Source organism: Rhinatrema bivittatum, chromosome 2 (genome assembly GCF_901001135.1).
Source record: "Rhinatrema bivittatum chromosome 2, aRhiBiv1.1, whole genome shotgun sequence".
In the NCBI taxonomy this organism is placed as follows: Eukaryota; Metazoa; Chordata; class Amphibia; order Gymnophiona; family Rhinatrematidae; genus Rhinatrema; species Rhinatrema bivittatum.
Genome location: NC_042616.1, coordinates 710,108,960 through 710,136,202, shown reverse-complemented (window position 1 = coordinate 710,136,202; position 27,243 = coordinate 710,108,960). Strand labels below are relative to the sequence as shown.

General features: G+C 45.7%; 1 protein-coding gene across 2 annotated transcripts in view; it reads right to left on the bottom strand.

The window, feature by feature from the left end:
* NDUFAF6 (NADH:ubiquinone oxidoreductase complex assembly factor 6) overlaps positions 1–27,243 on the bottom strand; it is a 111,251-nt gene that overhangs the window by 54,690 nt on the left and 29,318 nt on the right. For both annotated transcript variants that reach the window (XM_029591737.1, XM_029591738.1), the window contains exons 5-6: positions 18,712–18,814; positions 6,592–6,725 (exon numbers count right to left, since the gene is read on the bottom strand). In XM_029591737.1, coding sequence (XP_029447597.1) covers positions 6,592–6,725; positions 18,712–18,814 — 237 coding nt within the window. The remainder of the gene's footprint in view (positions 1–6,591; positions 6,726–18,711; positions 18,815–27,243) is intronic.

Here is a 27,243-nt window from a genome sequence, read left to right as displayed (position 1 = left end):
AATGCTCTCCATGAAAATAACAGGTAGCAGATTAAAAAAAAAAAAAAGAAAAAAAAAAAATCGGAGAAAATATTTTTTCACTCAACACACAATCAGATCTGGAATTTTTTGCCAGAGGATGTGATCAAAACATCTAACATAGCTGGATTTAAAAGGGGGTTAGACAAGTTCCTAGAGCAGAAGTCCATAATCATTTAATGTTTGGTACTTGCTAATTACTTGTGTCTTGTTTGGCCACCGGACACTGACTTGGTGGACCCTTGGTTGAACCCAGTATGGCAATTTCTTATGTTCTTATGAGCCCATTAACCATTATTAGCCGGGCAGATTCAGGAAAACTATCGCTTATCCCTGAGAATGAGCAATGGAGCTACTCTTTGAAATCTGCTGGGTACCTGACAGCATGGCATATCTTATGTTCTTAAGTTCTTAATCAATTATATTATTGGCTTTCTTTTAACCAACTATATTTGTTCCTTATTATTTTCTAACCACTTTCTACTTTATTTTTTTCCATTAACATTAAATCTTCCAAAGATAAAAACAGAAGAGCATCAACATGATGTATTCCCACTGTCATGCTGAACCCTACTTTCAAAACATTGTTGTCAAAGAAACAAGATGGAACAGCCCTAGGACAGTCACATCGACTAAGTTACTGCTGTCAGCCGCAAGGATAAACAAGATGCTGAGTTTCACGGCAAACACTAATGGGACAATGGGGGAAAACTAAAACAATCTGCATTACTTTTATCTCTAAAAATGTATCCAATTGCCTGGTTAGATTATATATCCAAATATTAGCTTCTATCATAAAACTGTTAACGTAGAAAATAAACAGACCAGTAATTGTAAGCAGTCAGCCAGTACTGCCATAAACTCTCTAGTGCAAATCATCATCTTAGTCACCAGGTGTGTTGCAATAATCTTGGTAAAATGTACGTTGGCACAGGTTGAACATGCATTTTAACTAGGGAAGGGGGTTGAGGCCCTGACAGGCTATCTGGGTAAGTGGTGGCAGCCACCGCTATCACTTACCTGGATAAATTCTGATTTATGCATCTATCTGGTAGTGGGAAGCAGCAGCCAGATAGACACATAAATCAGTATTATCTGCTGCGGGTTGCCGCTTCTTAGCTGGATAAGTACTTTATCCAGATAATTAGCAGCAAACCGTGCCAGATAGCCATATAAGTACTGACTTATGTGGCTATCTGGCGGCTGCTTCCCACTACCAGATAGACTGATAAATCGGATAAAGCTGAGTTGCTTACCTGTAACAGGTGTTCTCCTAGGACAGCAGGATGTCAGTCCTCACACATGGTTGACGTCATCGGATGGAGCCCTGCATGAAAAACTTATGTCACAGTTTCTAGAACTTTGAGTAGGCACACTGGACATGCCCAGCATGCCCTATACCATGCATCCACACGGGGGTCCCCTCTTCAGTCTCGTAACATAGAATTGCGATAAAAATAAAATAATAAACAGGAGAAATCCAACTCCGCGGGGTGGCAGGCGGATTTCGTGAGGACTAACATCCTATTGTCCTGGACCACTTCCTGACACAGGAGGTACGACCCTGTGCCTCCCTGCTTGTTGACTTACCACATTGCCCCTTGGTTGTCTGTCTGAATCAGAACAATTTTGTTGGACATCCAATCTCTGAAAGCCCATAGAGCTCGGAGCTCCAGGAAGTTGGTTTGATATTGTGCTTCCTGGGTGGACCACAGGCCCTGGGTATGAAGCCTGTCTACATGAGCACACCACCCCAGGCTGGATGCATCTGTGGTAAGGACAATTTGGGTAGGGGGAACTTGGAAAGATATTCCCTACTCCAAATTTGAGAGAACTTGCCACCAGGACAAGGAGTCCCGGAGAGATGGAGTGATGCGGATGCGAGTCTGGAGGTCCTGCGCAGGTCCATTGGGATCTGCGCATGTGTAAATGTGCCAAGGGAATAACATGGACAGTTGCGATCATGTGGCCCAACAGCTCAACATGTGCCGAACTGATACCTGCTGGAACTTATTGAATCACCTTCACTATGGACGCCAAGGTGAGCGCCCACGAGTGCGGGAGAAAGGCTTTTGCCTGTGCTGTGTCTAGCAGTGCTCCTATGAAATCCAACTGAAGCTAAGATGGGACTTCGGATGACTGGCTGAATACAAAACTCTGATTACACGTTCCGCAAAGAAATTTGCGTTCTGCAAACAAAGCACTTTTACCATTCCCATCGTTAAGATCTGCACGCCTCACCCAAGTACGAGAAAGAGCTATATCACTTGCGGGCCAGGCCCTGTGGAACGCGATGCCACAAGATTTAAGGCTGTGTGCTGAGCACAAACATTTTAAGTCAGAGCTTAAAACCTGGCTGTTCACACAGGCATTTGCTTCAGAGACCAATGAAATATAGAGGGGTTCCATTTTATTGGTTTTACTTTGTAAGGGTTACATTTTATAATTTTTTGGTTTTTTATGTCCTAATTTATAGATTGAGGGGATATGCAGAGTAGAAGTTTTAGTTTAATATTTATGATGATTTTATGTAAATTGTATTTTAAATGGCATGTTTGGCATTTGATTTAATTTTATTGTTTTTATATTGTTTTATATTGTATGCCTTCTGTAAACCATTGTGAAGGAACAGCTCTAAATGACGGTATTAAAAAGGCCACTAAATAAATAAATAAATAGATAGATAATGACGAATCCTAGTGACTCCAATACCCGGATGGGCAAGCGCAGAGACCATTCTGCCCCTGCCTGACAGGCATTCTTGACCAGCCAATCATCCAGATAGGGGAAAACATGCCTGCGGAGGTACGCCCCCACCATGGCCAGGCACTTTGTAAAGACACATGGGGCTGATACTAGTCTGAACAGCAACACTCTGTACTGGAAGTGCTGTTTTGCCATCACAAATTTGAGATACTTCTTGTGGCCTGGAAAGATCTCAATGTGGGTGTATGCGTCCTTTAAATCAAGGGAGCAAAACCAGTCCCATTTTTGCAGGAGGGGAATCAGGGTGCCCAGGGAAACCATCTTGAACTTTTCTTTTTTTTTTTTTTTAGCAACTTGTTCAAGGCCCTCAGGTCTAGGATGGGACGGAGTCCTCCTGTTCTCTCTGGAATCAGGAAGTACCTGGAGTAGAATCCCCGTCCCCTTTGCCTGGTGGTAGGGGTTCGACTGCTCTGGCTGTTAAGAGGAGAGATCCATTCATAGTACCTTCTGATGCACTACCAGCTCCCAAAACAGGCACAGAGGGCAATTTGGCGGGACATTCAATAGACTGAATCGATACCCTTGATGAACGATGGAAAGAACCCACTGGTCCGAGGTAATACTGGGCCACTGATTCACAAAGAACTGTAGCCTGCCCCCGACCGAGGCGTCCAGCATCTCGGGTACGGGCGGCTGGCTTATCCTCCCTACGATCCAGTCAAAACCCCCATCCTGGGATTTGGCCGGGGCACCGGTTGGGGCTTGGGAGCTCGCTGCTGCCTGGGATGGCTGCAAGAGCTCACCAAATGGGAGCGAGGGGCCAGAGGATAGTACTTCCTCTGGCGGTAGAAAGACTTCCTCTGACCCAGCCTTGTAGACCTCCTGGCTGAGGAGGGTGGGTCTGAAGTGCTGGCGGAGAGATGCTGGAGGGCTTCATGATGATCCTGCAACTGGGCCACTGTGTCCCTCACCTTATCTCCAAAGAGATTCTCTCCTGTGCACGGCAGGTCAGCGAGACTTTCCTGCACCTCCAGTTGGAGATCCGAGGCCCGCAGCCATGCCACTCTGTGGGCACCGATTCTCACTGCAGAGACTCTCACTGCCATTTCAAAAACATCATAGGTGGAGCACACCACGTGTTTTCCATACTCCAGGCCCTGACACACCAGCGACAGAAAAGTGTCTTGCTGCTGTTGAGACAGCCGTTCGGCCTCCTCCTGCACCTGCTTCCAGAGGTTGCAAGAGTATTGGCTCATACAGAGCTGGTAGGAGGCAATGAGGGCAATGAGCATAGCCCCCTGAAAGACTTTTCTTCCAAGAGCATCCAGTGCTCTGTGATCCTTCCCCAGGGGTTCCAAGGCATGGGTCCAAGAGCATTTGGCCCTCTTGAGAGCGGATTCGACCACCGGTGTGCCAGCTGATGTCTTTCAAATCCGGTAGCCTGTTGGACAAGGTAAACCCCATCCACCTTCCTATTCACAGAAGGTACCATAAGGGGGTGTTCACAAATCCTCAACAGTAACTCCATAAAGATCTCATGTACCAGGACCACCACGATCCTTCACAAACTGGAGGATTTCCAGCATCTTGTGCCTGGTGTCGTCCTCTATTATCAACTGAAATGGGATGGCTTCCGCCATCGCCCATACACACCTGCGAAGGTCAGGTACTCAGGAGGAAACGGTTCTGAGTGGAGATCCTCGAGTCCTCTAAGGAGGATTCTGCAGTGTCATCCTCCCACGGGTCATAAGCGGCCTTATCCTCACTGAAATCCACAGGGAATAAAGCCCTGGGTGCTCGGCCTTTGCCCAAAGGCCTAGGCACTGGTGTCACCAGTGCCGGACCCGGCAAAGCTGGATGGGGGGCTGCAGGCCGTGGGGTCCCTGCTGGCCTCGATGGAGCTTCCTCTTCAGAGGAACCGGCAACGAGCACTGCATCGGTTGAGAGAAGCATCGGTGGTTTGCTGGGCTTCCCGGGAACTGGCGCCAACTGGGTCGGTAACACACTGATGAGCACAATGAGGCTCTCCAGTAGCGGTTCTAGCAGGGATAGTGCAGGTACCAATACCATCGGTGCCACCGGCTTGATGCCTGTCAGTGCCCAATCGACCACTTGCTGGATTCTGCACTCCAAATCCTCCTTAAAAGTTGCCAATACCAAAACAGGCTAGGAGGCAAGAGGGGTAACCAGATCTTCCTTGGATCCTCGAGGTGGATCGGCGACTGACATCAGGACCGGGGGAGACAGTCATGGGCCCCCAGGATCGATGGAGGATAGGCACTCCTCACCATAGGGTCTGCTTTGGGGGCATCACGGCAAAGCGCCAGCTCCAACCCAAGCCCGGCACCGTGCATCGAAGGCGACCAGTGCCGATGCTTCCTCAGCTTCCCTTGGTGCTTGGCCCGGTCTTCCCTCAGTGCCAATGTCCTCAACCTGGAAGAGACTGACAGGGGCTGGTCCCCAGTGCCCCTATCCGCAGACGGCATTGACTGAGCAATGTCGATGATTCGGTGTCCATTAGTGCAGCTCCATGGTCCTTTGGCATCAATGCCACTGAATCTGATGTCTTGGACTACCTCGCCCCAAAGAGCTTCTCCATCTTGTCAAGGTGAGCACGACGTCCCTGTGGGGTTATTTGGTTGCACAGGCGGCAACCCTGGATGTTGTGCGATGCCCCCAGGCAGAGGATACACACATCATATAGGTCCGCGATGGACACAGTCATCGAGCACTGAGGGCATCAACGAAAACCCGACGAGGCTATGACAACACAAACTGAAGGGGTGAAAATGACAGCAGAGGCTGCAGGTGACAGATGCCGGCGGGCACCAAGGCACTGCTGCCTCACGGGAACAGAAGTGAAAGAAAATTTACTGAACCACCAAAAAACCTGACTAAGATTCAACAGGAAACAGGAGAGGGACCTGCACCAAAAAAACCACGAGGAAAACCCCGAAAATGATCGAAGAAAAGTTTTCCAAAAAATTTCTACACAATAAAGAGCATGAGCTCAGTACCCACGAGGGGAAAGCTCCATGGAAAAAGAAAGAGAGACCCCGCATGGATGCATGGGATAGGCCATGCTGGGCATGCTCAGTGTGCCTAATCAAGGTTCTAGAAACTTTGACATAGGTTTTCCGAGCCAGGCTCCATCCGATGATGTCATCCATGTGTGAGGACTAACATCCTGCTTGTCCTAGGAGAAGTCAGTTATTAACTGGGTAAGTGGCGGTGGCTGCCGGTACTTACCCGGAGAGTTTCTTTTTTTTTTTTTTTTAATGTTTTAACTATTTTTGTCATAGTGCTCAAAACTCTGACCAAGGTTTAAGATTCCTGCACTAAAAAAGATGCACTGGCCAGATGCAGTTTCTCAGCATCAGGGAGTAATGCATAATGCCCTCATTTGCACGGTATTTCCATGCAAGAGCACTAAACAGTACTCTCATTTGGAAACGCATGTTTTCTGCAAGCAAAACTCCTTGCTACATCGGCAAGTAAGTTTTGCCTGCAGAAAATGCATGTTGAAATGTGCATTGGCCTCCATCTGTTTTAATTACATTTTATTTTTTTTTCTCTATTTGTTTTATTTCTTGCACAAAATGAATGCTAGCAGGGCCTGACTGTCTGTAGGCCTCATTGTGTAGTCTCTTCTGATGTCTTGTACAGCAAGGACAAGAAATCAGAAGAAACTGAGATCTAAAGAGAGAGCCACAAGTTCCACCCAGGACACAAGCAGGCAACCCCAGGGGAAGTCTCAAAAAATAACACAAGAAAATACTTTCATGATCTGAGCATCCTTTCATCAGAAGCTGCAACTTGTCAAAGACAGTTAAAGATATAGATGTGTCAGCCTCAAAGTTTTCTTACCAGCATGCAAATATCCATTGGAAGGAATACTTTACGTCGGCCACTGTGATAAGGAACTGCCCTTAAACAGGTAATGATGCCTTGGGCTTTTCCAATGTGACTGGCAGCATGGTCTGCATGGATGTCCTTTACACCTGCATTTTGCAAAGACAAGTACAAAGCATGGGCTGCTCAACAGACTATCTTCCCAAAGCAAATTACAACAATTTTTCCACAATGTGGCCAGGCATGATGGCTGAACTTTCTTTCGGATGGCATGACATATGCATTGCAAGGTATGCCCAGGGAGCTAATTTTATGGTGTTTCTGCTCTAGAAATCTCATCAATAGGAAAAAAAAAAAAAAAAAAAGAGGAATTTTTGCATTTCTTTTTATTTTACTTTTTAGGACTCACCGATTTACAAAACCCTCTCCTGGGCCCTGATCTACTGTTGCCACCCCCACATCCTTGGCCTCCCTCCCTCCCAGGCCTCAATCTAGCGCTGCCGCCACCTCCCCTCCAGGGCCTCAATTAACTATGGCCACTGCCGCTACCTCCTCTCTAACCTGCCCTAATCAGCACTGCAGGTCATTCTCTCCCACCCTCTAATGCCCTGGTCTGCTGCATCCTCCCCTCTTTGCTCTAGTCCTAGTCTGCCAATACAGGCACTTCTTCCCAGCCCGGCCCGGATCTACGTCGTCAGCTATTTTCACATTGTGATGGCAAAAGCTGGTAACTGTGTTTTGTCTTGATTTGTTATGTTTGTAATAAAATCATGTCCCTGGTTCTGCTTCCTCTCTCTTCTATTAAGAAAGCATAAGAGACTGGTTTCTAACGGTGCTTTAACAGGACCCAATTTCTCTACTGTCCTCATCCATCTGCCAGTGGAAATGAAATCTGAAGCAGTCAGAATCTGCAGAATTACAGAAGTGCTCACTAAAAATTAAAATACATTAAAAAAAATACAAAAGTGCATCCAAGCTCTTTCCTTTTTCTAGGGAGAAAATTGTATTATTTCATGCAATGGCATTCTTTAAAGATTAGATTTCTTACAAAAAATACTATTATATACATGTAACCTCCCCCCCACCAAAAACAAACCCTATAAAAAAATTGTTTCTCATCTGCTAATTTTCATTCCTGTAGTCACACAGATCAGTCCAGATGCCTGGGTTTTTCTCCCCTACCAGCAGATGGAGACAGAGAAGAAAAGCTTTGCTGAGACTGTGTTCTTTAAGCCAGAGTGCCTTCTGCATTCTCTTAGGGGCCGATGCAATAACGTTCACGGAAAGCGGGCGCCGACTTTTCAGCGCCCGCTTTCTTAATGCACGCATGGCGCCTGCAAGGGGGGCGCCATGCAATATGTAAATTAGGGGGGTCGCGCTAGGGTCGCTTGCGCCTCCTTGCTAACGCGACCCGCCGCGGCTGCCGGTTATGAAGACCGATGCCGGTAAACTCGGCCTCGGTTTTCATAACCTGCCGAGTTTATCAGCGGCCATTTTCGTCACTGGCAGATGGCTATGAAAACCGACGCCGACTTTACCGGCGTCGGTCTTCATAACTCGGTGGTCTGCAGAGTTATTTATTTATTTTTTACTTTAAAAAAAAGAAGTACAGAAAAGCATTTTTTTCTGCTTTTCTGTACTTCTTTTACCTGCGCTCAGCTATTAACGCCTGCTCCAGGCAGGCGTTAATAGCTGAGCGATAAATGTGCGTCTGAGATACACATTTATCTTTTTGCATGCGGAGTGAATGAGTAATAGGCTCATTCACATGCATTTGCATGTGATGAGCACTCTCTCATTCACTCCATGTCAGACGCGCGTTAAATAGGTGCTAATCCCACTATTGCATTAGGGAGTGGATTAGTGCCTATTTATCCCACATCCAACTGCAGGTTATACAGTGCGCTCGGCTGAGCATACTGTATTGCATCGGCCCCTTAGTATTTCAAGATCAAGCCAAGATACTATAACAACATTCTCACTATTAAACAAGCAAGGGAAATAGCATGGTCCCAAAGCCGAATCCTTTAGACCATAGGAGATTGAAACCATTCAATTCAACCAATACTTCTTACTAAATGCATACAGAATAAAGTGATCTTTCCAGAGAGGTTGTTATGATTTCACCTGCTACTCAGCCTCATCGAACCCTATGATGACTCTCTGCCAGCAGAGGTCTCCTCAGAGCTCCGTTCCGTACTAACCATGTCAGTTCCCCATAGCTCATGCAATTCAGCCTCTAATGCAGTCTCCTAGCCACCAGGAGTCCTCAGTGAATCTTGTCTCCATCCTTGCCAAGCTCCTCCTCCTTACGTGCATCACACCTAAGCCTCAGCTCTACATAACCCTGTCTCTTCCCTGCCACGATGTCTTTGCATCACGTCTGCCTTGGTTCCTTGCCCTGACCCCTTGCCTTGGCCCTGTGGCCTTTTCAGGCCGTCTGTCTTGCCTACACAGCATTTGGGCCCCCTGATATCTTCTTGTCCAGCTAGGCTTTGGGCTTTTATGTTTAGTGTTCCTTGTTCTATGTGTCCTATCCTTGTCAATTCTGTCATTGTTCTGACTTGCCTACACTCTAGCCCCAGTTCCAGTCCTTGCCTGCACACAAGCCACAGTACCAATCCTTGCCTACATGCAAGCCACAGTTCCAGTCCTTGCCTGCAAGCAAGCTCCAGTTTCAGTCCTTACCAGCACTCTGCACCAGTATCATCTCCTGCCCTTGCCAGCACTCACCAAGATGCACCAGTGCCACTGCAAAGCCCTACTGGCCCTCCAGCTCCCAAGGACTCAACATGCAGGGGAGGGGGGATGGTTAGGCGGAAGAGTGGCCATAGTCCTGATCTGTTGTCTTGTGGCACTCCCTAGGTGGTATTCCCTCACTCCAGACCAGCCAGCCCTAACAGAGAGTGGGGCTCTAGACTGATCTGTGGGACTACAGGAACAAAAATTAACAGGTAAAAACCAATTTTCCTTTCCTGAGCGTCCCCCCCAAATCAGTCCAGATGCATGGGTTGTACCCAAGCACCTCTAAACTGGGCAGGAACCGGAAAGACCCACATGGGGCACACTCCCCAAAACTCCCCAATTCCGGCACCAGACATCTAATCGGTAATGCCTCGTGAAAGTGTGGAGCGAAGACCAGGTCGCCGCCTGACAGTTCTCCTGTGGAGACACCAGCTGGCATTCTGTCCATGCCACCGCCTCTGCCTTAGTGAAGTGGACCTGTAGATCCACCGGAATCTGACATCCCTTAAATATGTAACCAGACACAATTGCCTCCTTTAGCCAATGTGCAATGGTAGCCTTAGAAGCCTTGTTCCCTTTACTCTCTCCGCCAAACAATCAAAATGAGTGATCTATTCTCCTAAAGCTATTGGTGACCTACAGATAGTGCAGTAGAAGTCAACGTACATCCAACAAATGTAGCTCTCTCACTTTTGGATCAGAAGGATCCAAATCTTGAAAGGTTGAAAGTTCTATCATTTGACGGAGGTGAAATGAAAACACTATCTTTGGCAAAAAGGAAGGCACCATCCATAGAAATGACAGCAGAAGAAGACCAAACGGCCCATTCACTCTGCCCAGCAAGCTTTCACACTTTTTTTCTCTTCTCATACTTATCTGTTACTCTTGGCCCTTAGTAACCTTTTGGTTCTATTTCCCTTCCAACCCTGCAATTAATGTAGAGAGCAGTGTTGGAACTGCATCTAAGTGAAATATCTAGCTTAATTAGTTAGGGGTAGTAACCGCCGCAATATCCATAAGATATCCCATCATCTGAAGAAAGGGGTCCCTACAAGACAAAGCCCAAAGTTCTAAAATCCGCCTTGCTGAACATACTGCTACTAGGAAGATCATGTTCAGAGTGAGGTCCTTCAATGACGCTTTCTGCAACATCTCAAAGGAAGGACCACAAAGATCCCACAAGAGCAAATTCAAGGTCCATGAAGGAAACACCCGCCTCACTGGAGGCCACAAATGTTTCACCCCTCGAAGGAATTGAACTACATCTGTATGCAAAGTCAAGGACAACCCCTACAACTTAACTAAAAAATGGTTCAAGACTTTCACTAGTACTTGGGCAGAATTGTATGCTAGCCCTTTTGTCAGGCCTTTCTGTAAAAACCCAAGAATTTGAGAAATTGATGTCTGAAAAACTTTCCACACCCTGTTATAAGCCAATGAAGCGTAAGGTCTCCTAGCTTGGAGAAATGTCATAATGACCTCTTCTGAGTACCCTTTCAATCTCAAATGCTTTCTCTCAAAAGCCAAGCCATGAGACAAAAGTGATCCTCCTGTTCCAAGACAATTGGACCTTGATGAAGCAGCCTGGGTAGCTGCCTGAGCCGAAGAGGCCCATCCACTCCCAGTATCACCAAATCTGCAAACCACGGTTGCTGCAGCCATTCTGGAGCTATTAGGATATCTTTTCCAGATGACATTCGATCTGTCGTAGAATCCTGCTGATTACAGGCCATGGAAGAAACACGTACAAGAGGATCCCAGGTGGCCACGGAAGTAATAGAGCATTGAGGCCTTCTGCTCCCGCCTCCCACCTGCGACTAAAGAAGCACTGTTCTTTGGTGCCCTATCTGGAGCAAATGAGAGCCACTGCTTCCTCCCACAGCATCCACTCTTTGAAGTCTAGCATATTCCTGCTGAGAAAATGTGCTTTAACGTTGTCCACCCCAGTGACATATGAAGCCACTAAGGACATTATAGATGCTGTTCTGTCCAGCAAAAAAGCCCCATATGACTCCTTGTCCAACCTTGGCGGTAGATCTAAGCCACTGCCATTGGATTGTCCGAAATGACTCTCACCACCCACTATTGCAAGAAAGGAAGAAAACAATGCAACACCTTGTGAACTACTTGCATCTTCAACTGAGTGATAGACCATGAAGCTTCCTCCACTGACCACTGGACTTGCGCTGTCTGCCCCTGACAGATGGCACTCCATCCTGTAAGGCTGGTACTGGTGGTCACTATCACTCAATCTGGAATCTCCAATGCCACACCCAGTTCCAAGTTGGCCCGAGAAAGCCACCAGGAGAAACTGGACCTGGATTTTCCTTGCAGGGGTAGCCGTAATTGAAAATCCTCCAACTGAGGGTTCTAGCGGGATAGCAGTGCCTTCTGGAGAGATATCATATGTGGAACCAAGGACCAGCAAATAATCCCAAACTTTAGGTATTGGCAGCTATAACAACCTCTTGGCCTGTGCCTAAAATTTCCACATTCTCTTTTCTGTGAGAAACACCCTTCCTATAGTGATGTCGAACTACACACAGAGGTACTCCAGTGACTGGGTAAGGATAGACTTGCTCTTTTGACAAATTTGCCACCCAGCCCACAACTTGCAATGCTGCAGAAACTGTTGAACCGAGCGCTGATACAACACTTTTGACTTTGCTTGAATGAGCCAGTCATCCAAATACAGATGAACTAGATTGCTCTCCCTCCAAAGAGCAGCTGCCAGCACCACCATCACCTTCGTGAAAGTTCGTAGTGCTATCACTAGCCCAAATGGAAGAGCGCAGAACTGAAAATGCTCTCCCAGCACCACAAATCTCAGAAACATCTGATGCTCTAGCCAGATTGGAATATTGTTACATCTGCTGGGCAGCCTCATCGAACCCTGACTCTGCAGAGGCCTTGAGTGAGCCCTGTTCCAGGTGACCCAAGCCATCTCCTTGCTGCCGGCCCGACTATGCCAGTGGTAAGCCTCCTATCCTCCAGGAGACCTCATCAAGCTTAGCCACCTGTCTTGCCAAGCTCCTCCTCCCTGCTTCCAAAACACCCAGATTCCAGCCTTATATAACCTTGCATCACCAGTATGCCAGTGCCTTCTCATGGAGTCTCCCTAGTCTCTTTGACCTTGCTGCTGTTTCCCTGTCTTATGTCTTATCTAGGCCTCACATTGTTCAGTGGCCGGGGTCTCTCTGAACCTAATGGCCTACGGGCTTTCAGCCTTGCTACCTTCGGGCATCTTTGGTTCCTTGTTCTATGTTGTCTTGCCTTGTTTTTGTCTGATCCGGTCTTGCCCTGTCTTGTCCAGTTCTGACTCTGTGTGATCTCTGTTTATATCTCCTTATCTACACTCTGTTCCAGTCCCAGTTCTTACCTCCTCCCAGTCTGCCCAGCCTATAGACATCACCATGATGTACTGCCGGTCCAAGCCTTGCCTTGTAGTCCTGCGCCACTCCTAGGGTGGTGTTCCCTGCACCCAAACAAGACCCAAGTCATGACAAATATTAAGATAAGCTTCCGCATTTCCAAATGTCTCCATTTGGAAATGCAGCTCCCACAGAGCCGCATTCATCTTCTTCAGGTCGAGAATGGGCCGAAAAATTCCATCCTTCCTTGGCACCACAAAATAGAGTACCACCCACAGTCTCGCTCTCCCTGGGGCACTAGGTCTACTGCCTCTAGCTTTCCAGTGTGGACCGAACCACTTCTCGCTTGGTACTGGAGTTGTAAGGGGAAGTCATGTAGGCTTCATATATCGGGTGAGCAAATTCTAAGATATAGCCATCTCTTATGACTGTCAGGACCCACTAGTCCATCATAATCTTGGTCCACGCCTCATAAAAGAGAGCTAGCCACCCTCCTATTACTTCTGGAGAAGAATGGACCAGCCTCATTTCACTGTGCGCCTTTACCTCCTCCGGTTCCCTGGCCAGCATTCTCTCAGACATGCTTACATGAGACCCAAAGGACTGCAACCTACCTTCTCCCTGTCTTTGTGACTATGCCCACCTCCCAGGGTGGTATCACCTCACATCTCTGTATCTTTGCCTTCTCGGGAAATTTTTCTTAATTCCTTTGGCCTTATCTTCCAGCAATTTATGCCCCTTAGTAAAACACTTGGTCTGGATGCTCCGGGTCTTTGCCAAACCACAGTTTGCCTTTAAAGGGAAGATTACCCAACTGCGATTTGGACCATATATCGGCCGACCAATTGCGCAACCACAGGAGCTGTCTAGAAGAGACTGCCAACATCATATTCTGGGCGACATGCACAGCAAGTCATACAAGGCATCCGTAATATAGGCTACTCCAGCTTCCAGTCATTCTGCCTGCTTGGCTGGGAGAGGGGTCTCTAACCCCTGCACCTGGATTTGTGGCATCCAGGTAAGTAAGCATGTGTCATGAAGCTACTGCACACCGCCGCACAGATGCCCAGCGCCGAGACTTCAAACATCTTCTTAAGATGTAGCTCCAGCTTCCAGTCCTGAGCCTCCTTCAGCGCCGCTGAACCCGTTATCGGAATGGTAGTCTTCATAGTGACAAAAGAGACTGACGCATCCACTTTGGGCAGCTATAAGAGCTCCAATGCACCCTCCAGCAGTGGGTATAGCTTTGCCATTGCCCTACTGACTTTCAGCCCGGTTTCTGGAGTATCCCACTCCCAGACTACCTGCTTAACAGTTCGATGGAAAGGAAAAGTCTTCGCCCATCCATAATAGGATCAATGCCCTCATGCTCAGACTCCTCCTGGACCTCCTTAATACTCAGCTCCTTCAACACCTGGGAAATCAAGGGGGGAGGGGGGGGGGAGAACAATTCTTCCCTCTGGAAAAGTCGAACCATTCTGGGACTGTCCCCCTCCTCCACTGGAATCTCATTTTTCCCAGTGAGATCATCATCCTCTTCATCGTCCTGTGGAAGCTGTTGTGAGTGATTTCCCTGACCACCCGAGCCCTCTGAGTGCTCCTCAGTCCTGTCCTTATGGCTGGGATTATGCAGGGCCCCTCTGACTCCCCCTGTGCACTTTACTCAGGCATAGGAGACTGCTAGAATGGGGGTATTTCTCCCCCCCCCCCCCCCCCCCCCATCTCCTTTCTGGCCAAATAAGCCTTGTGCAATAAGAACACAAAATCTGCCGAAAATGTTTCCCTGGAATCCTCATCTGAACCTGAAGAATCCTCAGCCTCCTCCAGAGCTGTGTCAAGGTCCTACAGAGCTGGGATAATGGTGGAGGGGAAGAAGGTCCCTTCCCCACTCTTTTCAGCACCACAGTAGATGGCTCTAAAATGGCTGCCTTTTCCACATTGCCAGGAAGTACCGTCTTCGTGGTCTCTGCCAATGTGTGGATTTCTTGTACCCGTCAGATGATCCAGTTGACTTAAGAGCTGCCTTCCCTTCCATTCGCGCACCTCTTGAACAGCCTTGCTGCATTTAGGCATGCTTTCAAGTCAGAGCAGGCGCAGCAGCATTTCCCATGCTCAGCTGCCATGTAGGTAAGATAGGCGCCAAACCTGGGCATGTATCGCAATGTTAGGTGCCTCTGACTTGGACGCCCAAAGTAGACACTTTACTCTGGCTTGTACGCCCAAATTGGGCGCTTCCCAGACTCATGCATGAGCATACCGAAAGCAAGCGAAAACAGTCCATGGTGGCAATGACTGCACCCCAGCCTCCCTCACCACCAATTACGCTGCCAGATGCCTCTTCCCACTGCCTGCAACCAGAAACGTTCTCTCAACTGAATCTCACAGAAATAAATCAAAAATACTTTCCTCATCTCGACAGCTGAGAAGGAGAGAGAGGGCGGCCTCCGTGGGAAAAACGAGGGAATTAGCACCACCGGTTTTTAACCTCCTCATGTCCACAGGCAGAACCAAAGGAAAGGTCGCCAACCCCTCTGCTCTATTAGTGGGGCTGGAAAATAAAACAGAGGATGTTATAATGCCTCTGTGTCTCTCAATGGTTAGACTGCACCTTGAATACTGTGTGCAATTCTGGTCGCCGCATCTCAAAAAAGATATAGTTGCACTGGAGAATTTACAGAGAAGGGCGACCAAAATGATAAAGGGCATGGAACAGCTCCCTGATGAGGAAAGGCTAAAGAGTTTAGGTCTATTCAGTTGGGAAAAGAGACGGCTGAAGGGGAACATGACAAGAGGCCAACAAAATCATGAAAGGACTTGAACAGGTAAATGTGAAACGGTTATTTACTCATTCAGACAATACAAGGACTAGGGGGCACTCCATGAAGTTAGCAAGTAGCACATTTAAAACAAATCGGGAAAAGTTTTTTTTTCACTCAATGCACAATCAAGCTCTGGAATTTGTTGCTAGGAGATGTGGTTAAGGAAACTAGTGTAGCTGGGTTTAAAAAATGTTTGATAAGTTCCTGGAGGAGAAGTCTATAAACTGCTATTAATCAATAGGGAATAGCTGCTGCTTGTTGCTAGCATTAGTAGCATGGGGTCTATTTAATGTTTGGGTACTTGCCAGGAACTTGTGACTTGGATTGGCCACTGTTGGAGACAGGATACTGGGCTGGATGGACCCTCGGTCTGACCCAGTAAGACATATCTTATGTTCTTAAGTTAGGGTTTGGCCCTTCATGGCTCCTAATATCCCTGGGAGCACTCCTTTCTTTCTTTCCATTTTCTTTAAATCTTCAAATTGCAGGTTTTGCACTTCTACCATCTGTTGGAGACAGAGAAATACTGAGTGACTGCAGGTGGCACCCTGACTTAAGTAATACAGTTTCAGCAAAGCTTTTCTTTTCTGCCTCCATCTGCTGGTAAGGGAGAAAAACCCATGCATCTGGACTGATCTGTGTGACTAGAGGAATGAAAATTATCAGATAAGAAACAATTTTTCTATAGGGTTTGTTTTTGGTGGGGGGGGAGGTTACATGTATACAATAGTATTTTTTGTAAGAAATCTAGACTGATTTGGGGGAATTGCTGTTTCTTACAGGCTTGTGGGCAGGGAACAGGTATGCAGCGACAACGGTCACCTCCATAGTGAGGCAACAGGGTGACAATTAAGGGGTTCAGCCTTACTCTATTACATTACAAAATTAACTATACAGACCTAGATTACAGTGAAATACATCAGAATAAGTGACATCTAAAATTTGGGAGGGAAGGGAATAAGGTCTGTGTTTCACTCTACAGTATTTCTACTGCTTTTTTGGGGGGGCCCTCGAACTCCATCAGAACTTGAGTCTATTGCACTATGGCACCAAGAGACTTCATTCACAACTATCTGGGTTCTGTTACCCTATTTTATATTGCCCTCTCTCATCAGCCCAGCTATCATAGCAACAGTCCTCAGCCAGTGGCCACAAACTGTGGCTCTCCCTGGAAACTGGCTAACATGGATCCAAAGTCTGGCTACTAGGTGTTGCCACTGAGCAATCACGGAGTCTCCCTCCCCTCCAGAGCATCCCCAGCTGGCCCCAAGGAGAGGCTATGCCTGGGAATCGGAGCCCAGGACGTCTGCATGGCAGTACACGCCTCTAGATCAACATCAAATACCAAAGGAGATGCAAAAAGAATTAAGAGGTCCAAAACTAAATAATTGTATGTAGAAAAAACAAAATCTTTTTAATTCAAAACGGCAACTCCATTGCTCAATTGTCAAGCATAACAGTTCTCTTTAGGGTCCCCCGACACGGACTCCGTGTTTCGCCCGAAGGCTGTGTCGGGAGGGACAGGTTAAATTCTTTGAAACTGAAACATAAATAACATATGTATAAATATTCATAAAGACAGGACCGCAAATACTGGTACCCGTTTTCAAAAATAGGCCGATAAAGCATAACTTATATGCAGAGTAACATTCACGAAACTGACAAGGCAAGGAGAGCGGACGGAAAGGACAGAATCCAGCGTTTAAAGGTAACAGTTTTGGCGTGAAAATAGTAAACCAATGAGAAATTAGTAAGGCTTGACCATGGCGGCCAATCAGAAAACAGAAGAACAAAAATGTAACAGAGAGATTAAACATAAGAATAGATAACACTGTAATGTAGCACTCATCATTAAATAAACTATTGCCACTCAATTTCATTATTTAACCCCTTCGGATGGAGACAACTGAGTCTGAAAATCTACTTTTGCTCCCTGCGAATCAACATCTCGGAGAAATTGCCTCCCCGAGATGGTGGGAGCAACACATCAATAACAAAGAATTTGAGGTCACTTTCCAAATGCCCTAACGTGAGCCAATGTGTAACTAAAGGAGCTGTCTCCCGACTGGTTCTAATATTTGAGTGATGTTCCACAATTCGTGTCCAAACCAGCCGGGTGGTTATCCCCACGTAGAATTTAGGGCATGGGATTGGCATGTGGTAGAAAAATGTTAATGAAATTTTTTATGTAATATGGGATGTTCAGAAATTACGTTTGGTACAGCACGGGGACAGGCAGAACAGTGTCCACATGGTTGATGGCCAGAGGGATTTTGTAAGTTTGACAGCACGGTGTCTTGAAAATGTGAGTGAACTAAAATATCTCTAAGATTTCTGCCATGGCAAAAAGAAAAACATAAAGGACATTAAAAAACCTTATGCAGGGCTAACATAGACCAATGACGTTTTATAATTGCAGTGATGTTGTTTACATGTGCTGAAAAAGGTAGAATGCAAGTGATACACGTGTCTGACGTTTTAACTTGAGGAATGAACAACAGATGACGACTGACATTAAGAGCTCTCTCCCTGAACCTAAGGAGCATCTGCTTAGCTTGAGATACAAAGTCAGCCCGTGAAGGGTACATGCCTCTAGGCCAGCCCTAAAATTCGGTTTTCTTTTACAAGACAAATCATTCACTTCTTCTTCCTTAGTATATAATGCTCGGTTCAGATTATCTGTGACTTGCTGTTTCCTCCTTCAATCTTATTACAGTCCACCGAAAGTCACAGACACAAAGATAAAGCTTACATTTTTCGCTGAAATGTACAATCTTGCATGGCAGCATTATTACATTTCACAGACTATGCTGAATTCTTTTCCTTTTTTTCATAACAGGCATTTTCTCCCATTTTTTTGGTCCCCTCCTCTCATGATCAATCTATACAAAGTTCCACTGATGCTTGGGAGGGGCAGAAAAGGGAGAAACCCCTTCCCCTTGAGGCAGCAGAAGTAAGGGAAGAACCGACCCATTCAGCACATTTTGTTTCCTCTTTTGCTCACTGGAGTTAGCCCTGTAGTGTGTGCATGCCCTTCTCCCTGAAAAGCCCACAAAATGCATCACCCAACCACCGCTGGCCCGCTGGAGAGGAGACCTGCTGCTTAAAATACTGGTAATTTCCTCCAGGTATTTCCAGAGCATTCATTCTGTCAAGTCATTTTTATTTTGTTTTCTCTCAAGCATCAATATTGGCATTACCCAGCGTCTCCAGCGTTAGGTAGAGAAGAGAGCTCTGAGTGTTTTCAGCGTACGTTTCAAGATCTTGCATGCTGCGGTATGCTCTGTCATCCAGGTTCTTTTCCTGAAATAATATTACAGAAAACGGATCACTACTTCTAGAAACGCTAGCACTGTTCCAGTTACTTGAGCACACTGCTCGGTCTAACACAGGGATAATAACCTTCCGTGAATAACGCTGCAGCACTCTGAAGCGGTGACGTAGTAATGGGCGAGGGGGATCCTTGACTGCAGCCCAAGCAATTTATTTCTGCCTAGTATTATTACAATCACACGTTACAACCACACTGGCATGAGACCCGCTCTGTCCGTATTCCTGCTGCAAAAAATGTCACATGCTCACCCATTCCCATCAGTCAATCAACAGACATCATCTAGGATTCAGGGGATGTGACCAGAAAAGTCGTACTCCCAACAGCAGTAAGAGATACATTTTTATCTTCATAAACTGAGTGTGATGTTTAGGGTTCCTGCACATTGTTAATGTGGCCAAAATATGTGCTGAGAGGGCGACCACAAATAGCAGAATACGATTTAGTTCTGACCTTTGCTAAGCTACGTGCTAAATGGTGCACGCTCTTTTATATATATATATATATTTCAGGCTGACCTGTGCCCATCATAGGCCTGGGACAAGATACTGGGGAAGGAGCTCTCTCGCCTGGATACCAGAGGTAGTGTATGATGATTTCTTGATGCTGCAGTGGTTGGAGGAGAGCTCCAAGAGCTAGGATGGCCTAGGAGGTGGAAGTAGATTCCTTTGAACGCGTTTTGTTTTCTAGATTAGCAGGCAACCTGTGTGTCTGTGTGCACGGTTGCTTTGACATGCTGCCTGTATTTGGCAGGTATTGTTTAGCGGGGGCTTTTTGTACATGCTACAGTGCAGCCACATATATATATAGTGCATGCCTTTTTTGCCTGTGTGCTCTATGTCGTCCTTTAAAATCTGTGTTCTGAGCACAATTTCCTGTTGATGGCAAAGGAAAGGCACTTGATGCATTGTGTGCAGACAAGTATTGTTTATGAAATAACTATAACCCGATCTGTCTTTTCTTGGACTCTTTACTCTTCTGTGCATTCTGCTTTTGTTGTTTTGGTACATATGTTTATATGCATACCTGTTTCCAACTCTTTCTGTAGCATTTTTCTCTAATCATGTTCTGGAATGTTACTATTAAATGTGGACATACCAGGCAGTTCACTCTGTAAAATGCCCAGCTCCTCCAGTTTACCTCTACATGCATGCTCAAACCCAGGAAGTTGGGTTTTTAAGAGAGTGGACCCCTGAAGACCAGTCTGAACATCACTTGACCAGAACCAATAGTCCATTTGGATGTGGAGCTGTATTAACTGCATACGGTCTTGCTCGCCACTTTCATCATTTATCTATCTGATTTTATATTCTGCTTTTTGGCACTTCAAAGCGGACTACATTCAGGTACTTGTAGGTATTTCCCTATTCCCAGAGGATTGCAGGGTGAGATTGTATTTCTTTTTGGCAGCACGGAGGAGTCCATCTCCTTTCTTTTTACATCTAGGAATGGAGAAAACATTGTATAATTCTGTGGGTAGTTGGTTTATAATGGCGATGTCTGTGTTCTTTAGCCAGGTCTCTGTTATTGCACAAATGTCGGGGGACTCGTCTGTGAGGATATCACATAAGAGTGTAGCCTTTTTTAGGATAGATTGCATATTTAGAAGCAGAATCGAAAAGGTCATCAGGCCCAAGCTTTGAGTGAGGGGTGATGCTATGATGGGGGATCAGCGATTTGTAGGGTGGAAAATTGTTTTTAGATCTCATTGAATTAAATGAGAAGTTAGAATATGAAGTTAAATAGAAGTTAGAAAATATAGAGTATGTAGAATAAACAAATAAATTTTAAAGAATCTTCACTGGCTCCCTATAAAATATAGAATTTTCTACAAAACTTGTTCAATCATCCACAAATCCATCCACAAAACCTCCCATCTTGACCTCAGGATCCCTTTACAATTATATTCATCTTCCCGTCCGTTGAGAGCTGCCCAAAAAGGCTCTCTAAAAACACCTCCAATTAAATCATTTTCAAATAAAAGAGCATTCTCCACAGTCGGCCCGAATCATTGGAACTCTCTCCCTTCAGACCTTAGACTTGAACAATGCCCAATTACTTTCAAAAAAAGACTTAAGACATGGCTCTTCACCCTAGCCTATGCCTAATTGGACTTAATCCTTCCCACCCACCCTGATTCAAATTATTTTGTTTTTCACTGCCAAACAACCTTAGATTTTATCACATATTACTGTTAATCGACTGTTACATGTTTGACTACCAATCTTATATTGATTCTGTTATTTAAGGTTTCTATGTCATAATGAGTTAAATGAATAACATCCCAGTTCTTCATTTCCTTGTTCTCTGTAAGACTCACTTTCAGTCATTTCAATAGTTGTCTGTAAACCGAAGTGCTTAGTGATTTTATCTCTAGAACCTCGGTATATAAAAAATGTTAAATAAATAAAATAAATAATTATAGAGTTTTGTGAGATATGGGGTAGAGTATTAGAGGGAACTAAGCAGTGATCTTGTAGGCTCATCTACCCAAAATAAAATATAAATAAGGAAGACAAAAAAAAAAAGACTTTCCTGAATGAGGAGAAATAGTAACAGTGAATGATAGCAGATAAAGACCAAAATAGTCCATCCTGTCTTCCCAACAAGCTTTTTGTTAAGGGTAGTAGCATCTGCTGCTCTGTGCAGGTCACCTCCAAGCCTTCTGTTAAGAGTAGTAACAACTTCCACTCCATGCAGGCTACCCCCATGCAGAAATATAAACTTTAGGTGTAATAGAAAAGTTACCGCATTTCTTAATTTTCAAACTCTATCCAGCTGGGATCCTCTTGTGTTTGTCCCATGCCCTTTTGAATTCCATCACTGTTCTTGTATTCACCATCTGCTTCTCCCCATAGCATTCCATGCATCCACCATCCTCTCCATGAAGTATTCACAAACTATGACTAGTAGCTGGGATTTATTTATTTATTTATTTATTTATTATTTTTGTTATACCTATTTCATGACAAGAATCACATCAACCCAGTTTACAATTAACAATGTGTGTAAAGCAGAGGGTAACATAGTAATCAATATTCCAAATTCAAACTTCAAAAACAGTAAACAATAGAATGGATGTGAGAAAGTTACAATAAAACAGGGAGAATTAACTTGGATCTGGAAAAGGGGGGAGATAACTGAGCAGTATAATCTTTACATTGCAGACAATTGCATAGTTGTATAGCAAGAATGAATCTATATGATACAGTTGTGTAGCATGATAATAAGGTGCTGAGTATGAGTGTGAAGTTGGTGGTTTCTTATTTCAATCCAATTTTTGAATAAGAGTTAGTGCTGTTGGGTGGCGGTTTTAATCTAGGCCTAGGAATGCTTTTTTAAAAAACCAAGTTTTTAGTCTTTTCCTAAATGTTAGTGTGCAGGGTTCTTGTCTCAAGTCAGGTGGGATAGAGTTCCATAGAGGTGGACCTGCTGAGGAGAAAGCTTTGAGACTGAGAGATTTATGTTGGTAGGTTTTGGCATGTGGAACCTGTAGTGATTCTTTGTAGGATTCCCTGATGGGTCTGGTGGATGTGTGTTTTTTAAAGGGGATTTGTAGGTCGAGCTGAGTGTGATGGTGGATGGCCTTGTAGATGATAGTGATGGATTTGTAGATGATTCTGTAGTGAATCGGTAACCAATGAAGGACTTTGAGGATTGGGGAGATATGGTTGATTTTCCTGGAGTTTGTAAGGATTCTGGCTGCTGTGTTCTGTACCAATTGTAGTGGCTTGGTATATGAAGCTGGGAGGCCTAGTAGTAGTGAGTTGCAATAATCTAGTTTGGAGAAGATTATTGCTTGCAAGATTGTTCTAAAGTCCTGAGCGTGGAAAAGCGGCTTTATTCTTTTCAGAATATGTAATTTGTGGAAGCAATCTTTGGTGGTTTGGTTAATGAATGGTTTGAGGTTAAGACGGTTGTCTAAGATGGCTCCTAGGTCTCTTATGTGGGCGGTTTGAAGGAGGGCTGGTGGTTTTGAATGTGTGTTGTTGTTTTCCTGTGTTATGAGCAGGTATTCCGTTTTCGAAGCATTGAGGACTAGGTTTAGGCTGGTGAGGAGGTGTTTGATTTCTAATAAGCAACTATCCCAGTATTCCATTGTTTTCGTGGTGGATTCTTTTATAGGGATAACAATCTGAACGTCGTCAGCGAAGAGGAAGTGTTTCAGGCTTAGTTTTGTGAGCAGTTGACATAGTGGGAGCAGGTAGACATTAAAAAGCGTGGGTGAAAGTGATGAACCTTGCGGTACACCCCTTGGGTGGAAGGGTGATATTGGGATTCTGTATTATGAATTTTGACCCTATATCCTCTGTTCTCCAGGAAGGTTTTAAACCAAGATAGTGTAGCACCTGTCACTCCTATGTTTGCCAGCTGTTTTAGAAGGAGGTAGTGGTTGACGGTATCAAAGGCCGCCGAGAAGTCGAGGAGGATTAATAAAAATGCTTGGCCTTTATCAATTCCGGAGAGGAGGAAGTCCGTTAGTGAGAGGAGTAGCATTTCGGTGCTTGCGGCTTTGCGAAAACCATATTGATTTGGAGACAGAATACTGTGGTCCTCCAAGTAGTTGGAAAGTTGCGTGTTCACCAGTCTTTCCATAACTTTGGCTATGAATGGGAGGTTGGAAATGGGGCGAAAGTTGTTAGGATCGCATGCATTTAGATTCGGTTTTTTTAGAAGGGGTTTGATTGAGGCTGTTTTTAGGTCATCTGGGTAGATACCCTGGGACAGGGAACAGTTTATGATTTCGGCTAGGGTTTTTGATATAGTATTCGGGATGAGAAGAAGCATTTTGGAAGGGATTTGATCAAAAGGGTGTGATGAAGGTTTCATTTTCTTCAACACCGATTGTATCTCTGTGATGGTGATGGGTTCGAATGCGTTAAGCTGAATGTCTTTGTTTGGGAGAAGATATGAGTTATCGGGTGAGCTAGTGTTAGGTATCAGCTGATTGAGGAGGTCAGAGATTTTTTTGTTGAAATGTAGAGCCAGTTCATCTGCTTTAGTCTGGGATAGTTCGGTTGGGATATCTGGAGTGATAGCTTTAGTGAGACTGGAAACGAAGGCAAATAGAGCTTTTGAGTCAAAGATGAGGTGGTGAATCTTGAGGGCATAGTAGTCTCTTTTGGTTTTCTGTGTCATGCTCTTGTATAGGTGGAGTGCGCGTTTGTAATCCGAGAGTGAGGCCGGTGAAGGGGCTTTGCGCCATTTTCTTTCTGCCGAAGTAGTTGTTTGAGATTTCGCAGTTCATCATTAAACCAGGGTTGGGTCTTGGATGCATTTAAAGTCTGTTTTTTGGTTGTCAGCGGGCAAAGTGTGTTTGCTACTGATTTTGTTATTTTGGACCAGGATTGGATGGCAGAGTTGAGTGTAGAAACATCGATGAGTGGTAGATCTGGGGCTAGACGTTTGCTGAGGTGTTCCGAGTTGCAAGGTTTTCTGTAGAGGAAAGAGGGTCTTGAGTCGAGATTGGAGTCTGGTCGTGGCAGAGAAAAGCTAGTGGAGATTAGAGCGTGGTCTGACCATGGGACTTGTTTACAATCTGGTTGTTTTGTTTGCGCAATACCGGAGTTTGTAAAAAAGAGATCCAGCGTGTGGCCTGCTTTGTGAGTAGGTTTGTTGATTTGTTGTTTGAAACCTATCGCTGCCATTGCGGTGAGGAAGGCTTCACAGTTTGTTGAAAGGGGGACTTTGTCAACATGTAAGTTGAAGTCACCCAAGATTATAGCAGGGGAGTCAAGGTTTAGGTGCAAAGTTATAATTTCGAGAATAGGAGAGGCGTCGGACTCTAGCAGGCCTGGAGGGGCATAGATTAGAAGGATTTGAAGATATTCTGATTTGAACAATCCTAGTTCTAGTTTGGTAGCTGTGTTGATAGGGTAGTGTGTGATTCTCAGGGATTTTTTGGCAGCTAAGAAGATACCCCCTCCTCTTTTTTTTTGTCTGGGGATAGAGAAAAAGTTGTAAGTCTGTGTTGGTAGTTGGTTGATTAGGGCGATGTCAGAAGATTTGAGCCATGTTTCTGTTATGGCGCAAAAGTCTGGTGTTGTGTCCTGCAGTATGTCGTTGAGTATTAGTGTTTTGTTGGTAAACGATTGGGCATTAAATAGGATGATGGTGAATAGGGTGAGACCTAGGAACTGTGTGGTGGGGGAAATCATGATTGGGATGAGGGATTTGTAGGTGCATGGGCGGTTGAGCATTGTTGGTTATGTGAAAGCTTGTTGTAGATACCAAGAGACTGGCAGTTGAGGATGGTATGGAAGATACCAAGATACTGGCAGTTGAGGATGGTATGGAAGATGTGAGGCTGGTAGGATGTGAGGCTTGGCCGAGTTTGATATGCTGGGGATTTGAGATCTTGGCTTTGCCTCGAGCGTTGCAGCGCTGCTTAACGGAGCGGTCTTAGTTGTTAGATGTCGGGTCTGCAGATGAAGGGGGTCCGCAGGTTGCTAGGGCTTAAAGAGCCTCCTATCTTCTTCTGCTTGGTAGCCTTATAGCCTTCGGATGGTAGGCTGGGTTACTTGAGGGGGAGGGCTGAGCCGCGTGATTGGACGGGTCCTCTCTGCTATCGGAACTAAACTTGGTCGCTGATTTGGGGCAGTTCCGTCTTGGTAGCGAGACGAGATGAGAGAGGTAAAGAAAGGAGGAGGAAAAGTGAAGAAGGCCTTACCCCGGTGGGACGCTGGCGCCGTTTGCGTAGGCCTGGATTGAGTGCCGCTGTCGTAGCTGCCTCTTTGAGGGTTGGTGCAGATGTGTTCTGTTGCGGGTGGTTTAGGGTTTTGAGGTTGTTGCCGCTGTCTTGTGCTGAGCGATGTAGCAGGTTGCAGTCTGAGGCGATGTGGATGGTTCCCGGAGGAAAATCGCAGAGTCGGTCGCGAGATGAGGTCAGGGCTTTCCTCAGGTGCTGCACGAAGGGGCGCACAAAGGGGCGGGCCCCTTTGTCGCGCTCCTTCGGCGCGCGATGCCGGGAGGAGCGGCAGGGATTTAAATCCCCCACTTACCTCGGCTGCTGATGTGTCCTGCAAGCCTGTCCCCGATAGGCTGCTTCTCTGGGGGTGGAGCGGAGGGACGAGCGGATGAGCCGCGTGGCCGCTGCTGGAGCCCCAGTGGTGAGTGCTGTGTATAATCTAGGCCTTGCCCCGACGGGCTTCAGCGCCGGCTGCGCAGGCCTGGAGCTGCAGTCTGGGTCGGGCAGTGCAATCGCAGCGGTCGCGGTGGAAAGGAAGTCGGGAGGAGCAGCAGGGATTTAAATCCCCCGCTTACCTCGGCTGCTGACATGTCCTGCAAGCCTGTCCCCGATAGGCTGCTTCTCTGGGGGTGAAGCAGAGGGACGAGCGGATGAGCCGCGTGGCCGCTGCTAGAGCCCCGGTAGTGAGTGCTGTGTATAATCTAGGCCTTGCCCCGACAGGCTTCAGCGCCGGCTGCGCAGGCCTGGAGCTGCAGTCTGGGTCGGGCGGTGCAATCGCGGTGGAAAGGAAGTCGGGAGGAGCGGCAGGGATTTAAATCCCCCGCTTACATCCTAAGAGATGTGACTAGAATAGCTAGGCAAACTGAATGGACCAGTTTATCTTTTCCTGCCATCATTTACTATGTGTTATGAAAGATGTGTGTTGAAAAAAGTGAAAAGTCTCAAAAGATGATTTTTGTTTAAATAAGAACATAAGAGATGTCCTCCTGGGGAAGGCCAAAGGTCTATCGAGCACAGATACCTGTCTCTAACAATAGCCATTTCAGGTCACAAGAAAAGTATATTTAGAGGTGTCACTTTTTCTAGATACAGTTGTGTATGTGGTAACATGTATGTTCAGAAGATGTGACTGTAAAAATGTAATAGTGACAGTCATATGTACATCAAAGTAAATGATGAAGTTAGAAATGTGCATAAGCCATTAAGCACAGAACATGCAAAAGTGTTGTGTACTTCTATGAAGTGTGACTGTAATGAACTCTGGAGCGTGGTTGTAGTGAGTGTGTGCATAAAGTCAAGTTTTTACTTTGAGGCTTGCTACGTTGATAGACAGTCTAGAAATGTTTAAATAAAAAAAATAAATCTAAGGCTATATGATAGCATAAATAACAGGTGTGTGTGAAAAACTTTGTAAGTGTATGTATAAAAGAGAAGATGCGAAGATGATGGAAGACTGGAAGGGAGGAGCATATGTGCTAAGAGAGTGTCAAAATGATTAAGATGTAAAGCCTAGCTAAATGCTTTCAAAGAGATAAATACTGTTATCTATGGGGAGAAAGCAAAACGGTTTCTTTAAAGGTGACTTTTGCCATAAGAAAGGGCAGTCAGTAATTTTCTTGAGAGACCTAAAAGTGGGTTTTTGTTTTGTTCATACATTTCTCTCTCATGGTATACGAAAGTTAAATGGCATGACTTGTTTAATGCAGGTTTTCT